The 16,304-nt window shown below is 39.9% G+C and overlaps 1 protein-coding gene across 1 annotated transcript in view; it reads left to right on the forward strand.

Moving 5' to 3' along the window:
* The window catches only part of CLIP4 (CAP-Gly domain containing linker protein family member 4), an 844,808-nt gene that overhangs the window by 608,139 nt on the left and 220,365 nt on the right, over positions 1-16,304 (forward strand). Inside the window, exon 7 of the mRNA XM_044060201.1 lies at positions 11,786-11,920. Coding sequence (XP_043916136.1) covers positions 11,786-11,920 — 135 coding nt within the window. The remainder of the gene's footprint in view (positions 1-11,785; positions 11,921-16,304) is intronic.

Raw genomic sequence — 16,304 nt, forward strand, 5'->3', positions numbered from 1 at the left:
TAACAGTTTCCTATGAGTGGATGCTTCACAGGGATATGTTTTTGATGTTGTCCACCAGTGGGGTACTCCACATGTAGATCTGTTTTCTTCACTCTAAACAGACGACTTCTTTTTTGTGCCAGAGTGGAAGGTTGATACCCTCACTTTTTCTTGAAAGGGGATGTTTCTTTATGCCTTCCATCCCCTTCCTCTCATTCCGAAAGTCCTGTTCAAGATAAAACAGGATGCTCCCAAAATCTTGCTGGTAACTCCCTTTTGGCCCAGACAGCATTGCCAAGGACGATCATCACAGGTTAACCCCACAGGGTGGACCTACTCACACAAGACAAGAGATCTCTCATCCTTCCCCACCTGTCCACCCTTCAGCTGACATTGCGGGTGATAGGGTTTTGATCCCCAACAGGCAACTTTTCTCTGATGAAATGCTTCAGGTCCTGCAGGAAGCCAGGAAACCCACTACTAAGAAATCTTACTTATCCAAATAGAAGGTTTAATGTTTGGTGTCTTTCCTGTAACCTGGATCCACTTACTTTGATTGTCTCTTATTTGTGTCAATTTCTCAGTGCTGGGTTGGCATATTTTTCAGTTAAGGCCCACCTATCAGCAGTCTCTTTTTGTCTGCCTTTGACTTTCCTTTTAGCCTCTAGACAGACTTGAGGCCAAACAGTTTCTTAAGGGCATCTTTCATATTAGGCCTCCCAGGAGGCCTGTTCCTCCTTCCTGAAACCTTAATTTTGTTTTAGAAAAATTGACTTGGGCTCCTTTTGAGAATGCTGCTTCAGCTTCCTTGCAGTATTGTTCTTGGAAGATTGTTGTTTTAGTCCTTACTTCTGCCAGATGAGTGTCTGAGCTGCAGGCCTTTATGGCTGTTCCTCCTTCAGTTTTCTATAAGAACAGGGTGTCTCTTCATACTAATCTTTCTTTTATGCCCAATGTGGTTAATGAGTTGTCTCTTAATCAGTATATTCATTTGCCCTCTTTTTCCCTTCTCCACGGTTTACTAGTGAGGTTTTGCACACCTTGGATTTGCATAGACACTCCGGTATTATTTGGATAAGACTAAAGCTTTTCATAAATCTGAACAGCTTTTTGTTTCATTTCATCCTGTCTTTCAGTTTGGCTGTTTCCAAGCAAACCATTTCCTCTTGGATATCTAAAGCCATTTCTTTTTGCTTTTCTTTTCATGAAAAGAGCCTTCCTTCTGTTAAGGTTCATTCCACTAGTGCTGTGGCTTCTTCTGGTGCTTTTTTCAAGGGTTTGGATACTAATTCTATTCTTGAGGCAGCAAGCTGGATTTCTGGACATACCTTTACTAAGCACTGTAAGTTGGATGTGGTTTCTAGGGCCAGAGTTGGCTTTGCCAGGGCCATATTCCATGGCTTCCTAGAGGTATCTGCTGGCGTTTCCTCCTCCCAGTCTTCTTCCTGAGCTTTTGCACTCTCCCTGTTGTAAATAATACTGCAACAGTGATATGAAAGGACATAGTACAGTTGTGTAAAATGTTACCATAATGGTAGATGTTGTTCTTTTCACTGTTGCAGTATTCGCTTCCACCCCGGTCCTTTTTCCTTCTGGATGTGTTTATCTGTTTTTATCCTTGGGCTGTCATTCCCACTGGGGCCTTTTCATTTCTGAGAATGGTACATCCAGACATCTCCTTTATGCCCTATGCCATGCACCAGAGCATGTGTGTGATGTACGGTATACCCTTTACAATCAAAAGACTTTGGTATACTGGGCAGACGTCAGGATGCCCTTGGCAAGGGATCTGTATTGTAAAGAATACTGCAACAGTGAAGAGAAAGACATCTATCGTTATGATAAAATTTTACACAGCTGTACTTTTTCCTGCAGGCAGGTGACCTACGACTTGTTTCCTGACATGTTTCTCATTCGTCCAACGCATCTCTGCTTCCCTCCTTTACTGTATTTAAGTAGATACATGTTGGCAAGTGTATCTTGATGTGGATCTGCCTGTTGTCTCTGTTCTGACATTTCTTCACTTTATTCAAGAATCCTAATCCACTTTATTGTCTTGTATGGAGGCAGAGTCCATCTAGAGGTCTCCGCTTAATGGTCATATTCTTGTAAAGAGCATACATTGAATGTACCTTCTTTTATGTGTCTTTACTCACCCCAGGGCCTGATGGCACTTTTCTTACACAAGACATTTGATTGACTTTTTGACCTCAAGGAGTCTCATATCATTGTTAGTTTCTTTCGGTGGTGGTGACTTCCACCACTTCCGTTTATTGACCCTGCTGTTTATCTGTCCCCCAGATCCTGCTTTTTAACACAAAATGCCTTTGAGTGATTCCTGGGAGTCCAGCAGGGTACTATCAGTAGCCTTCAGTGGTGCAGATCATCTCTGTTGCTAATTATTTGCTTAGTCAGTGGTGCAGATTGTTTGTGTTGCTCATTGGTTTAGTCGATTGTAGTTCGGCAGTTTTTCTACAGTAGGCTGTTCTTTTGTTGAAGCAACAGCATCATGTGTTATGCACAGCCAGACTGTGCCACTCTGTTATCGTGGGCCAGTCAGATACTGTTTCCTCATGGTTTTGCTACATTGATTTGTACTGTACTTGACAACTCCACTTTCACCTTCAACACTCCCTCATCCTTCTCCTATCAGGAAAACTAATTGAGGGGGCAAGATCATTCCAGTCTCCATCTGACTAGGTACAGTCATCTTTCTCAGATTTATTTATCTGGCCATTCCTTTTGAAGATGTTTTGTAGCTTCCAGTTTCTATTCAGAAATTGTCAAGGTGCTACGCCTGGCATTCTTTTTGCAACATTAAGGGAACATAATATAGTTCTACTCTGTGTAATTCCTCTTGGTTAATAGTCTTTTTTTTTTTTTTTTTGCTTTGTCCAATCTTTGGCCTGTACTTCCCTCGAACTATGTCATAGCACCTCCACTGTCAGGTATATAACTTCAGAAGCTTTTGGGAATAATATCTGTCTGCTTGCTGCCTCCTAGTCTCCTCCCATACAGGTTTCCATGTCTAGGTTTTTATAGTCCTTTCCTTTCTATTAGGTACATTCCTGGCTACAGGATGGGGTACTTTTATTGTCTCCCATTTTACTCCTTAATCTTTGAGAAACATGCTATTTTTGTGCATCTTATTTCTGCAGGACAAGGGTATATTGTTTTTAAATTAATTGAGCCTTTGGATAATTAACTTGTTTTCAGTTATTTCTTGAAGACGTAGGAACTGGGGTGTTTTACCCATTTTCTTTCATTTCTGCATTAGTTGATATATTGGTCATTTTGGCACAGGGTTTCGTCAATAAGGACTTCACTGGTAAATTTTAAGAGTAACTTGTACTTTATTTTCCCTCATTTGGAGTTAGGGATTTACCTACTCGGTTGTCCTCTGCAGGCTAACTCTGCTTTTGTCAGGCCACTGAATAACAGATTGCTTAATACCTTCTACTTATTAGCTGCTAGCGTAACCGATTCCTCACTGTTTTCAAAGTGGTCTCTTCTTGGCCTTGCACTTTAACTCTGCATTAAGCCCCAGGTTGACTTTGTTCCTGTTTTGCTACTAATTGCACTTTGCTTAGTTCTTGTTTTTTGTTACCCGATTAAGATTCTTTTTTATTTTTGCAGACTTCTATCACTGATCTTTTGTTTTACATTGGACAAAAGCTGTCTTACAGTTGCTACTTCTGTGCCCTATTTATTCTACTTATATATTGTATTGCTGTATGTTTCAATGTGGAGCTTTTCTCCCTGGGCCTCCGCTGAAATAAGACGTGTGTCCAGTCGGACTTTTCCGGTAAACAAATGTAAAATAAATAGTAAATAATACTTCTCTTGGGATGTTGGACTGTTTTTGGAATGATTCCCTATAGTTTCTATATTAGCTTAACAGGTCCTTCCTCATTCTAGAGGTCATCTTTTGCATCTCACCTTTCATGAGACATAGTCATCTTGGGACTTGAAAGCTTAGTCTTTAGACTGTCCTTCCCTCTAACATTTTTTTTTCATTAAACTAAAGTTGGTCCTTAGTAGTTCTTACTGTACTTAGTGGGGCAGTCTATAAATCTATGCTAGTCTGACTGTTAGAAAGATGTGGGTCATATCCTGTGGTTTGGTGGCAGTGATTGCAGTTCTACTTATGTCATGTTTTTGAATAAGTGTTATTAGCATCTTTTGAGGCATTTGTAGGTCGGATATCGCTTTAAAGACCATCTTCAATAAGATGCACCCAATGGGTTAGACTTGAGCCTGTGTCCTATAGATGGAGGATGGACAAGTTCTCACTCATGTAGGTTATGTATTTATCATACTAATTGTATAGGACCAAGTCCATCTTCCATTACAATCCTACCCTTCATTCTTCAGTCTGGCATTTTCTATTTTGGACTGAGTTTTGTCTCCTACTTTGGTTTCTTCCATTTCTAAGCTCCATATTCTGTGAGCTAAAAGAGATCAAAAGTGGGGTATTTCCATACACAGATTTATGTACAAATTGTTAAAGTTTTATTTGCTGAGCTTCCTTAATCCTGCCACTCCTGCAGATAGAGGAAAATGGACCTGATCCAACACAACTGATATAAATCAAGTACATAACTTTTGTTTGTTGCTGTTATTGCCTTACACTTGTTGCTGTTCTTGCACACCTCAGTTCAGCTGGTGTTTTCTATACTGTTATTGTGCTTTCTTTGTGCTTAGTTGTTGCTATGGAAAGAACTTTCAAATGTAAGTGTAGCAAGACTTGGTCACTGTGAGAGTTGCCACAATGGCAGAGGGGCAATATTAAAGTATTAAAGTTTTATAACTTGCATGGTAGAATACTGTATTTATTTCACACCAAATAATTTTATTTAGAACTTTCATCTCGTTCAATTTTAAAATAAAGACTTCTTCAGAATGGTATTACAGTATTTAAAATTGTATTTTTGTTGCAGAAGTCTTTCTGTCAGGGCCAACAATTATTTGACTCCAAAGGATGCTTTTGGACCATGGTCATCAATCTTGACATCAAGAGCCAGGTCCAGCAGTCAAACTGAAACTGACACCAAAAATAACTACATCTGCTGAGTTTTTTGGGGTTAAGAAAGAATCAAGTCCTCAGCCTAAAACAAAAGCTGATTCTTTTTTTTGTGAACTGTATCCACCACTGAGAGTGGTGTCAGATAAATCATCTGCTAAACTGGACAGATCCCCAGTCTAACTTCTTTTACGGACAATGAGGTATCCATGATTATGATCTCCAGACTTGCTTTGACAAGCTTTCCATTGTTATGCCATCTAATATGAAACAAATTATTTCCCTGTGTAAATAAAATGAATGCAAACTGGGCTTTGCATTAATGGACAGGGGAGTAATATCTGACACGAAGCTTTCCACTGTTGTACTATCCTTCTCACTGTGAGGTAACTTAATGTTTACTTTTTGTTTGAATATCACTGCATAGCAGTTTGATACCACCACATTCCTTTTAGCTGTCTTACAGTTGCACTTGCAGTCATGCATAAGAATACTGTAGAGATCTTTGCTTCATAGAATATCTCTGTTACTTGATAGAGAAAGCCTTTAAGTATATTTTGGCACTTAATCTGTTATCAGCGATAGTCAACAAAACTGCTGCATTTATTAATTTGTTTGAGATTGCTTTTCTTGGTGTCTGTATTTTGTTTTAGTTAACAAAACTGCTGCATTTATTAATTTGCTTAAGATTGTTTTTCTTGGTGACTGCATTTGTTTTAGTTAACAAAACTGCTGCATTTATTTGCTTGAGATTGCTTTTCTTGGTGTCTGCATTTTGTTTTAGTTAACGTGCTTTTCTTGGTGTCTATTTTTGTTTTCTATTTTACTGATAGTTAACAAAACTGTAGTGCTGTTATTTATTTGCTTGCTATTTCTGGTTACTGTCTAGATCCTGTTCAGCTGGTTTCATAGTGGGAGTTGTCTACCTTCTTTTGAAGCCAGCCTGTCCAAGGTGTGACCACAGCTTTTTGTTATCTGATTCCCTGAGGCTCTTAGGTTTTCCTTTATACTACTGTATAGTGAGTTAAAATTCTGTGAGATGGTATCAGCTTTGTATCCTAGCTGTGACTGATTCAATAGACCTCTGGATACAGAAAGCCTATAAGTATATTTCTGGCACTTTATTAGTGATAGTCAACAAAACTGCTGTGTTTATTAATTTGCTTAAGATTGCTTTTCTTTGTGTCTGCATTTTGTTTTAGTTAATTTGCTTGAGATTGCTTTTCTTGGTGTCTATTTTTGTTTTCTATTTTACTAATAGTTAAAACTGTAGTGTTATTTATTTACTTGATATTTCTGGTCACTGTTTAGATCCTGTTCAGCTGGTTTCATAGTGGGGGTTGTCTACCTTCTTTTGAAGCCAGCCTGTCCAAGGTGTGACCACAGCTTTTTGTGTTATTGGATTCCCCGAGGCTCTTAAGTTTTCCTTTATACTACTGTATAAGGAGTTACAATTCTGAGAGACAGTATCAGTATCTTAGCTCCACCTTGTGGCCTAGCTGTGACCGATTCAATAAACATCTCGATACAGAAAGCCTATAAGTATATTTTTTGGCACTTGATCTGTTTTCAGTGATAGCAAAACTGCTGCATTTATTAATTTACTTGAGATTGCTTTTCTTGGTGTCTGCATTTTGTTTTAGTTAACAAACTGCTGCATTTATTAATTTGCTTGAGATTGCTTTTCTTGGTGTCTATTTTTGTTTTCTATTTTACTGATATTTAACAAAACTGTAGTGCTGTTATTTATTTGCTTGATATTTCTGGTCACTGTCTAGATCCTGTTCAGCTTGGTGGCTTTGCAGTTGCCCGCCCCTAATGTAAATTTGATCTGGGACACTCCTCCCAGTCTAGTGTTATTAGCTCATTCTGCCTAATACAAAGAGAACATTTGAGAAGGCCAACCCACTTAAGTTCTTAACCTTGAATTATCTTCTGTTCCTCCTTTCTCACTTTCCACTTTACTGAAAAAAAAACTTTGCTAGAATCTCCTTGTGTTCTGAGTGTGCTTCTCAAACAATCTGGGAATATAGAGCTGATAAGTGCATTTGTTGGCACTTTTTAACTGTTCAGAGCTAAATAAAACAATAATTGAATTCAGTTCAGAATGCAGTTTGAGTAACTTGCATTTATTTAAACTGTATTTGCTTTAATATTGCTACACACTCAAGTGTGCTAGCATACACAGCACTTGAATTGTTTTTAGTGCTGTTTTAACTGTTTTTCTATAAAAAAAAATTCTAAGCTTGTTTCCTGCCTTTCCTGTAACTAGTCTAGTCCAGATACAGATTTGCTGTATCCAGGACTGTTTGTAAGGTTCTGAGCCCCCCAAGCCTTTCTGTGTTGGAGAGAAGCCTTCTGTCTTATCACTGGGAGTGGTAAGCACTAGGTAGCTTATGTACCACAAGAGGAGTGGTTTCTGGCCCAGAAATTGTAGTTTATTGGCTGTGTGGCCAGTTTTTCCATCTCTTTCAACTTTCTGGTTGAAACGTCTGCATTTGTGCTTGCTTCCCGCCTTTCCTGTAACTAGTCTAGTCCAGATACAGATTTGCTGTATCCAGGACTGGTTGTAAGCTTCTGAGCGGTGTCAAAACGTCTGCTCTTCAATTTTTCCCTTAGATCTGCTAGTTCTCTCCTCTCCTGCACTTTTACTAGCTTATTAGTCTAGCACTTTACCAGACTTCTTGTAGCAATTATTGTTTCACACAAAAGTGCTACCAGCACTAAACGTTCTACAAGGAAACAGTTCCAGTACTTGTTATTAATGCCCACTCCTCCAGGCATGTCAAAAGGTCAGTGCCTCGTGCTTTCTTCTATTAACCTACTGAACTTGGGCATCCTGAGGCAATGTAGCGACTGCCTCATGTACACTGACAACCCTCTCCTCTTACCTTGCAGTACTCAGACTTGCAAGAGATGCACTTATATCCAGATTGGAAGCCATGCACTCTCCAGCCAAAATTGGAAAGCTGGCCAAGAGGAGAAGGTCAACACTTGCACCACACCAGATGGAACACATAGCCCTCCAGAACACACACCAGCACTACAAAAACACAAACCACACACCCACCTTCATGGAGGCTCTCAAAACATCTACTCAAACAGCAGAGACCTCCAAGGCAGAAACGCTCTTGACCACCACAGCACAACACTAATCACTAGACACATAACTCTCCTAAACAGTGTGCCACTCAACCAAAGCCCCTAAGGCAAAACAGCATGCTCAACACACTAGTCATAGGTGACTAGATAGTGAGGCACACTTGCGTCCCACTCACTAAGTTGAATAAGAGAAAGTATGCCCAGATCCGCCACATAACGCACACACTCAGGTCCCTCAACAACAGGTTTGATTTCAACAATTGGCTACATTTTTGGTGTCATTCTAAGGGGATCCAGTATCTTTCTGCCAGGGATGACATGATTGACAAACCTCAATGCTTTGCCAGAGATGGCCTGCATCTGTCACCCCTGGGCTTCTGGGTACTGGCCAAGGCTCTTGCCACCCCTATACTGTCTTTTTTAGGCAGTGTTCCAAAGACCAAATTACCACCGTAACTGCTACAAACAAGTGCAATCTGAGGGTCATGCTGCTCAACGTTAGAAGTCTAAATATCAAAATGCACTCGCTTGAAGCACTCCTTAAATGGAGAACATCGACATTTGTGCTGTAACAGAGACCTGGTTCAAGGCAGCAGAAAGCAGCCCTGCACTAACAGGCTGTAACTCATTCCACACCTTTCGGCCCCAGAACTTGGACCAAAGCTCCAAAGGAGGTGGTGTTTCCATATTCATAAAGGATGCACACACCTCCAGACTGGTAGCCCAACATAACACATCAGAGATACTTCAGGTGCAGCTAACATTGGGTATGACAGTGATTCAGGTCATAGCCTGCTATAGGTCCCCAACCATGTCCCAAGATACTCATGTCCGAAGATACTCACTCCATGTTCCTAAGCACCCTGGAGAATATTAGGGTCCAGTGTAACACTCTCATACTGGGCAACTTCAACTACCCCTCCATTAACTGGGAAGCTACTGATGTACCAATACACTTGCTCAACATTTCCTGGAATTCATTAATTCCAATGCCCTGTACCAAGTTGTTCTTACCCCCACTAGAGTCCGCAACATCCTTGACCTGCTCATTATTAACATGGGTGACTATTGCTCTACACCAGTAGTCATCTCCTCCATGGTTAGATCCAACCACAAACTAATCACCTTGGAAATCCAAGTCCCCCCTCCCCCACAAAGGTAACCACCATGAAAAACTTCAACAAAGCTAACTTTGGGCTCCTAAAAACTGAGGTGGCTAACTTCATGGCACCCATGCAGTTGGAGAATAGTTGCATGACCGCCGAATCATACCAATGCACTGTACGAGCACTTACACAAATGCATGGATCTCGTCATACCCAATAGAACCAAGAAACTCTCCTCCAAAAAAAGGAAGCCAATCTGGTGGTCCCCTGCCCTAAACAAACTCTACAACAGAAGGAGGAAACTGATGTGGAATAAGGTGAAGTCCCAAGACTGGAAAAAATCCCTTATCAGCCTCAACAAAAAGTTGAGATCCATCATCGAATCCACTAAAGCTAGCTATGAAAACAGAAATGCAGCAGATAGTAAAGACAACAACAAGGCCTTCTATAGTTATGTAAAGAATCTCCACAGCAATACCCAGATTTGCTCTGAGCTACTGCACAAATGGTACCTGTTATACTGAGCCAACAGATATTGCCAATATACTGGCTGACAGATTCAGTGCCAGCTTTACTCCTCTCTCCCCCACCAAAGGACCAATCACAATACCAGTAGATTGCCAGGCACCCAGTATTACTGCTACACTGGTTAAAACAGCACTTTCCAAGGCAAGGAGTACAGCTTTTATGGGACCTGACAATATCCCTGGCTGTGATCTACATGAACTGGCACCTCACCTGTGTGCCCTGTTCAATCACAGCTTCACCTCAGGCTTTGTCCCTACTGAATGGCGCACTGCTACAGTCATCCCTCTCCACAAAGGAGGAGTGACTATAGACCCTGAGAACTATCGCCCCATTAGCCTGACGAGTCTGATATGCAAAGCTATGGAATGCATCATCATGGACCTAATAAACAAGGATATAGGGAATCTCCGAACTTTGAATTCCACACAGTTTGGTTTTATGAAGGTTACATCATGCTTGCTCAACCCAGTTGACTTTTTTGAGTCAGTCACCACAGCTGTGGATGAAGACAAGGTGGTTCATACAGCCAACTTTGATCTGGCCAAGGCCTTTGATACCATTCCCCACTCAGGAGTCATAGAAAACATACTAAGCTAGGCATCAACCCTTATATCACTAGGTGGGTTTCAAACTGTCTCACAGGTAGAACCCACAGTGTGAAAGTAGCAGACTCTCAGTCAGACTGCCAACCAGTCATTAGTGGAGTCCGACAGGGCTCAGTCCTGGGTCCTCTCCTGTTTGGTATCTACTTCTCTGAAGTTCAGGCCAACACGAAGAGACTCTGGCTGACAAAGTTTGTAGATGATAACTCCCAAAGTGATGTTGACATCCTACAGAAAGGCCACACTGAGACCAACGACTGGTCTCAGAACCATAGCTTTAAGCTCAATGCCTGAAAATGTCATCATCCCATTTGGGAAAAACCCAGTTCCCATGAATTACCACATTGATGCTAGTGCACTGAACACAGAAGGCGTTATAAGAGATCTGGGAACACAGGTTGACAGCAACCTCTCTTTTGACCACCACATTGCCACTGTGGTCAGAAAGTCGTATGTGGCACATCTCATTACTAAAGGATTTTGCATCCAGGAAGAAGAGGTCATTGTCTCCCTCTACTCTTCTCTCATTAGGCCAATCATAGAGTACAATGCCCCATTTGGCATGTACCTCACTAGACACCTGCAACAACTGGAGAAGGTCGCAAAAGTACCCCACAAAGAGGATAGGCCTTAAATACTTGTCCTATATGGACAGACACAAAAAACTCTAACTATTCTCTGTCTCATATCGCCTACTTAGAGGTAATCTCTGCTTGACTTATAAAGCCATGTCTGACCCAGCTCTGTTAGAAATGGTACATCTAAAGAAATCCCAATCCCTCTGCACCACACGTGCCACAGACCTCAACCTCATTACCCCAATCAACAGAACAAGCTGGAGGGACAGGTTCATAACCCAGAGATTGCCCATGCTGTGGAATAGATTTCCCATACATGTCAAATAGAGCAACTCACTAGCCCTCTTCAAGAGAAATCTTGATGAGTGGATAGGAAATAGAAAATTCAGTCCAGTGGCTCTACTCGACAGAGACACTGGGAACTAAGGTCAGATGGCACAATGCCAGGGCAGTCCTATGGACTAGGCTTGTAAAGGCTCCAGGGCCATTAGCCTAGTACACACCTATGAACTGAATCTTAACTAAGTATGAGTTATGACACTTGTCATTTAAGCTATTCATTGATACTTTTGCTGCAACTATCAGTGAACAGCTTGCTGAAAGAATAAAAGCAGAAGAAATGTGTGAAAGACAGAGAGACAGTAAAGCTGTTTTTCTTCAGATAGCTTCTTGGGAGGGAGGGCTGGATAAATAATGCAAGACAGTAACCTTAAAAAAAAAAGTAAACCTAAAATGTCAATAAATCTGTACTCAGTCTTCGTTCAAGCATCTTAAAAAGAACATGATTGCATGCTAATTCATAATCAAATTTGCAATTTTTGTAAAACAATTCACATACATTGTTAACACTTGGTATTTTTAAAACAGGTCTGTGGAGTCGTGCAATTTCTATGGGAAGTGTAAACTCTGATGAAACAGACATTAAGCTAGGAGACCGTGTGCTAGTGGTGGGACAAAGAACAGGAGTAGTGAGGTTCTGTGGAAAAACTAGCTTTGCACCAGGTAGGTTGTCCTTCATGGTGTTAAATTTAAAGCAATTTGTCTGTGAGCACACGTAATTCTAATGTAATGTTCTGGGCTAAGCCAGTAATTGGTTGTTTGATGAGTGCTCTACCTCGGTAAACAAAATGTATGTAAATGAATGTATGTATGTATGGTTTTTGCCAAATTCACTAATGCAGTGCTTTTCTTTTCCTTCCAGCTTCCCTTGTCAAGAATTATTCTGTAACCCCCCCCAAAAAAAAAACATAATTGGATACAGGTCAAGGTTTGTCATTATCTAGTTTGAGTGGCCTTTCTTCACATATAACTAATCAGTGTCATGGTATCAAGTTGGTAACTCATAGTTTAGCCACTGTGTATGTGGTGTAGTAGTTAATCACAAGGGCAAAGCCCAAGTGATCAAATGTCTTTCCCCCTACTGAGGGGGAAATATAAATTCCCCACAAGGTTGCCATTACATGCTGCTCTTATAAAACAGCATTATTTACAAATGAAATTGTCTGCATCTAGGTTTACTTTGAAGGTGGCAAGGGTGATAACTGCCCATGACATGTAATAGAGTTTTGTTCCAGAGGTGGGAGATGTATTCGGATATGAATGAGTCAAGCTAGCTTGTCTCCCTTATATGTCAATGAAGGTGTAGTTCCTTTAACTGAGTATTTGAGGAATGATGATTTCCTTTCTGTGAAGGAGCAGAAGGTCAAAGACGGTCTGATTTTTCATGGTTAAAAAGGTTAGGCACAGATCCCCATAGAGGAGTCTGTAAGTAATGGAGTACAAGGATAGGGCTACCAGTCTATCCTGATAACTAAGATTTTTAAGCCACTGATCTTTTTAGATAGGAACTTCTGAGGTCTCTCAGGTTAAGTGAAAGATTTAGGCGGATATATACTAAAATGGGCACTATTTTCAATAATGGATGTCATGAGATTGCACACAGAGGGAAATTAAGACTTCTTTGGAGCTAGTGGAAATGTCTTTGGGACTCAGATGAACCATGTAGAAGGCTTTCTGAACTACTGTATCGACATGATTGTTAAAAGGTCAGGCATTATCAATAAGAGTGACTAGATCATCTGATTAGAGGGGTTAGGTCACCTATATGGTATGGGAACAAGCATTCTTTACCAAAATTAACTGTAGTACATTTTCACATTTAATATGAGACTATTATCCTTACACTAAAAGTCGCATTTTGGAGCAGTTGAGTCAGTGGAAGATCGAGTAATGACTCCCAATTTACAGTCATCTGCAAACATAGATAACAGTAGGCCAGGAGTGTTGGCCTGAAGGTCTAAGTAATAGGTGCCAACTAGAAGAGGACCGGCACTCTGCCTGGTGGCACACCACTGATAATGTTTTGCTTTGTGGATTGACACCTGCAACTTTAAACATGTAGGTTCTGTCAGACGATCAGTTAGCTACCCACTGCACAGCATAAGGATTGATATTCACTTGAAAAAGTTTGTCAGTAATACCTGCATGGGGAAAGGTGTCAAATGCCTTTGTCGGATCCATATATGCTACATGTAATGTGTAATCATAATCCACCACTTCTGTGACTTTTTTCAGAGAAATTAAGGTTAAAGAGACGTACCCTTTTAAAGTTTCAGTAACTTTCAGTTTGAGGCAGTTGTTAACAAAATGTCCTCCTTATTAAATGATGCCAGTAACTCAGAGGCCTTCCACAGCTGTAACTACATAGTAGTTGTAATAATCAGCAATGACAGATTACTAGTGCAAGAGAAGTGTGTTTATAATTTGTCTTTTAACATTCAGTGCAAAAACAGTACTACAGGACAGTCTATAAACAGTTTAGTAACATTTACAAAAAATAGTGATGTTACTGTGACTATTTACAATAGGTATAATTTTACAGAGTTACAGTATATAATACCAGAAGTAATCAAACATAAAACATTACTGAAGGGTTTTGTGTGGAAGGATTTGGCACTGAAATGCGAGTGCTGCTAGAAAATATTAAATAAGTTTGTGATTCGGACATGGTCATTAAAGCAGCTGCTCTTTCATCCTGAAAAGTTTTTTTTTTTTTTTTAAACAAAAAACATCTTTTTATTGAAATATCAGTTATGACATCATACATTTCTATAAATGAAAGCAAACCATATTGACATAGTTTCAGTTTAAAACATTATACATCGCATAAAATCTATACAGTCATTGTCAGTCGAACATTACATACAGTGAATATAAAAACTTTACTCACCCCCTGTTAAAATGCCAGGTTTTTGTGATGTAAAAAAATGAGATCACAATAAATAATTTCAAAGCATTTCCCACCTTTAATGTGACTTATAATCTGTATGATTCAATTAAAAAACAAACAAATCTGTTGGGGAAAAATATAAAAAATAAAAAACATACAGTAAACTGGTTGCATAAGTGTGCACACCCTTAAACTAATACTTTGTTGAAGCACCTTTTGATTTAATTACAGCATTCAGTCTTCTTGGGTATACATGTGCCATCAATTAAAGAGACTCTGATTGACCTTCAGCTGTCCTAGTAGGATTTTCCTGACATTTACTCAGTTGCCAGCTACAGCAAAAGCCATGGTTTGCAGAGAGCTTACAAAGCATCAAATGGATCTCATTGTTGAAAGGCATCAGTCAGGAGAAGGGATAAAAAATGTCCACAGCATTGGATATGCCATGGAACACAGTGAAGACAGTCATCAAAACGTGGAGAAAATATGAGACCGCAGTGATGTTGCAAAGAACTGGACATCCCTCCAAAATTGATGAAAAGACAAGATGAAAACTGGTCAGAGAGGCTGACAAGAGACCTACAGCAACACTGAAGGAGCTGCAGGAATTTCTGGCAAGTACTGGTTGTGCACTGTATGTGACAACACTCTCCCATATTCTCCATATGTCTGGGCTATGGGGTAGAGTTGCAAGATGGAAGCCTTTTCTTACACAGAAAAACTTCCAGGCCCGTTTAAAATGTGCAAAACAGTACACCAAGTCTCCCAAAAGCATGTGGGAAAATGTGTTATGGTCTGATGAGACCAAGGTTGAACTTTTTGGCCACAATTCCAAAAGGTATGTTTGGCACAAAAACAACACTTCACATCATCAAAACAACACCATCCCCACTGCAAAGCATGGTGGTGGCAGTATCATGCTTTGGTGTTGCTTTTCTTCAGCAGGAACTGGGGCTTTAGTCAAGGTGGAGGGAATTATGAACAGTTCCAAATACCAGTCACTTTTGGCCCAAAACCTTCAGGTGTCTGCTAGAAAGCTCAAGATGAAGAGGAATTTCACCTTTCAATACGACAATGACCCCAAGCATACATCTAAATCAACAAAAGAATGGCTTCACCAGAAGAAAATTAAAGTTTTGGAATGGCCCATCCAGAGCCCAGACCTAAATCCAATAGAAAATCTGTGGGGAGACCTGAAGAGGGCTGTGCACAAGAGATGCTCTTGCAATCTGACGGATTTGGAGCACTTTTGCAAGGAAGAGTGGGCAAATATTGCCAAGTCAAGATGTGCCATGCAGCTAGACTCCTACCCAAGAAGACTGAATCATGTAATTAAATCAAAAGGTGCTTTAACAAAGTATTAGTTTAAGGGTGTGCACACTTATGCAATCAGCTTATTGTACGTTTTTTATTTTTCATATTTTTTCTCCTAACAGGATTTGTTTGTTTTTCAATTGAATTGTACAGGTTATAGGTCACAGCAAATGTGGGAAATGTTTTGAAATTATTTATTGTGGTCTCATTTTTTATATCACAGAAACATGGCATTTTAACAGGGATGTGTAAAGTTTTTATATCCACTGTAGATTATTCAATTCCTGCCTTCCCTTAAACCTCATTCTTCCTACATAACATTATTCTGCGGGTATTGTTTCCAGAATTCCCATTTTTTTTTTTGTAGTAATTTGCTCTCCTACCTTTTTCTAAAGATCCCACTTCCATTTCTTTCATCTCCTTTACTATATTCACTGCTTTAAATATATTTGGTTTAGAATCTGATTTCCATTTTTTAGTAAATGCTTTTTTTTGGCAACCACCAGAATTAAACTCAGCAAGGCCTTACCTTTTCTAGGCAGTTTAGATTCTGTATCACAGCTCAAAAAAAAAAAAAATTAAAAAAAGAAATTTGCTCACCCAGTATATCTGACAGAGTGCTCTGCAGGGAATTTTTAAGGCCTGCCAACTCATTACACTTCCAAAAATATATTCACAGTTGCCTCTTTCTTCTCCGTCACACTTCCAGTATTTGCAATCTACCTGAGGAAAAATTCTTTGGAGTCGGAATGGGGTATAAAATACCCATCCAAACACTTCCAAGAAAAAATGCTTAATCTTTTAGACGTTGCATATTTGGGAGCCATACATATATCCTCCCAT

This window comes from Protopterus annectens, chromosome 1.part2 (assembly GCF_019279795.1).
Source record: "Protopterus annectens isolate FY-2018-M chromosome 1.part2, PAN1.0, whole genome shotgun sequence".
Taxonomy (NCBI): Eukaryota; Metazoa; Chordata; order Ceratodontiformes; family Protopteridae; genus Protopterus; species Protopterus annectens.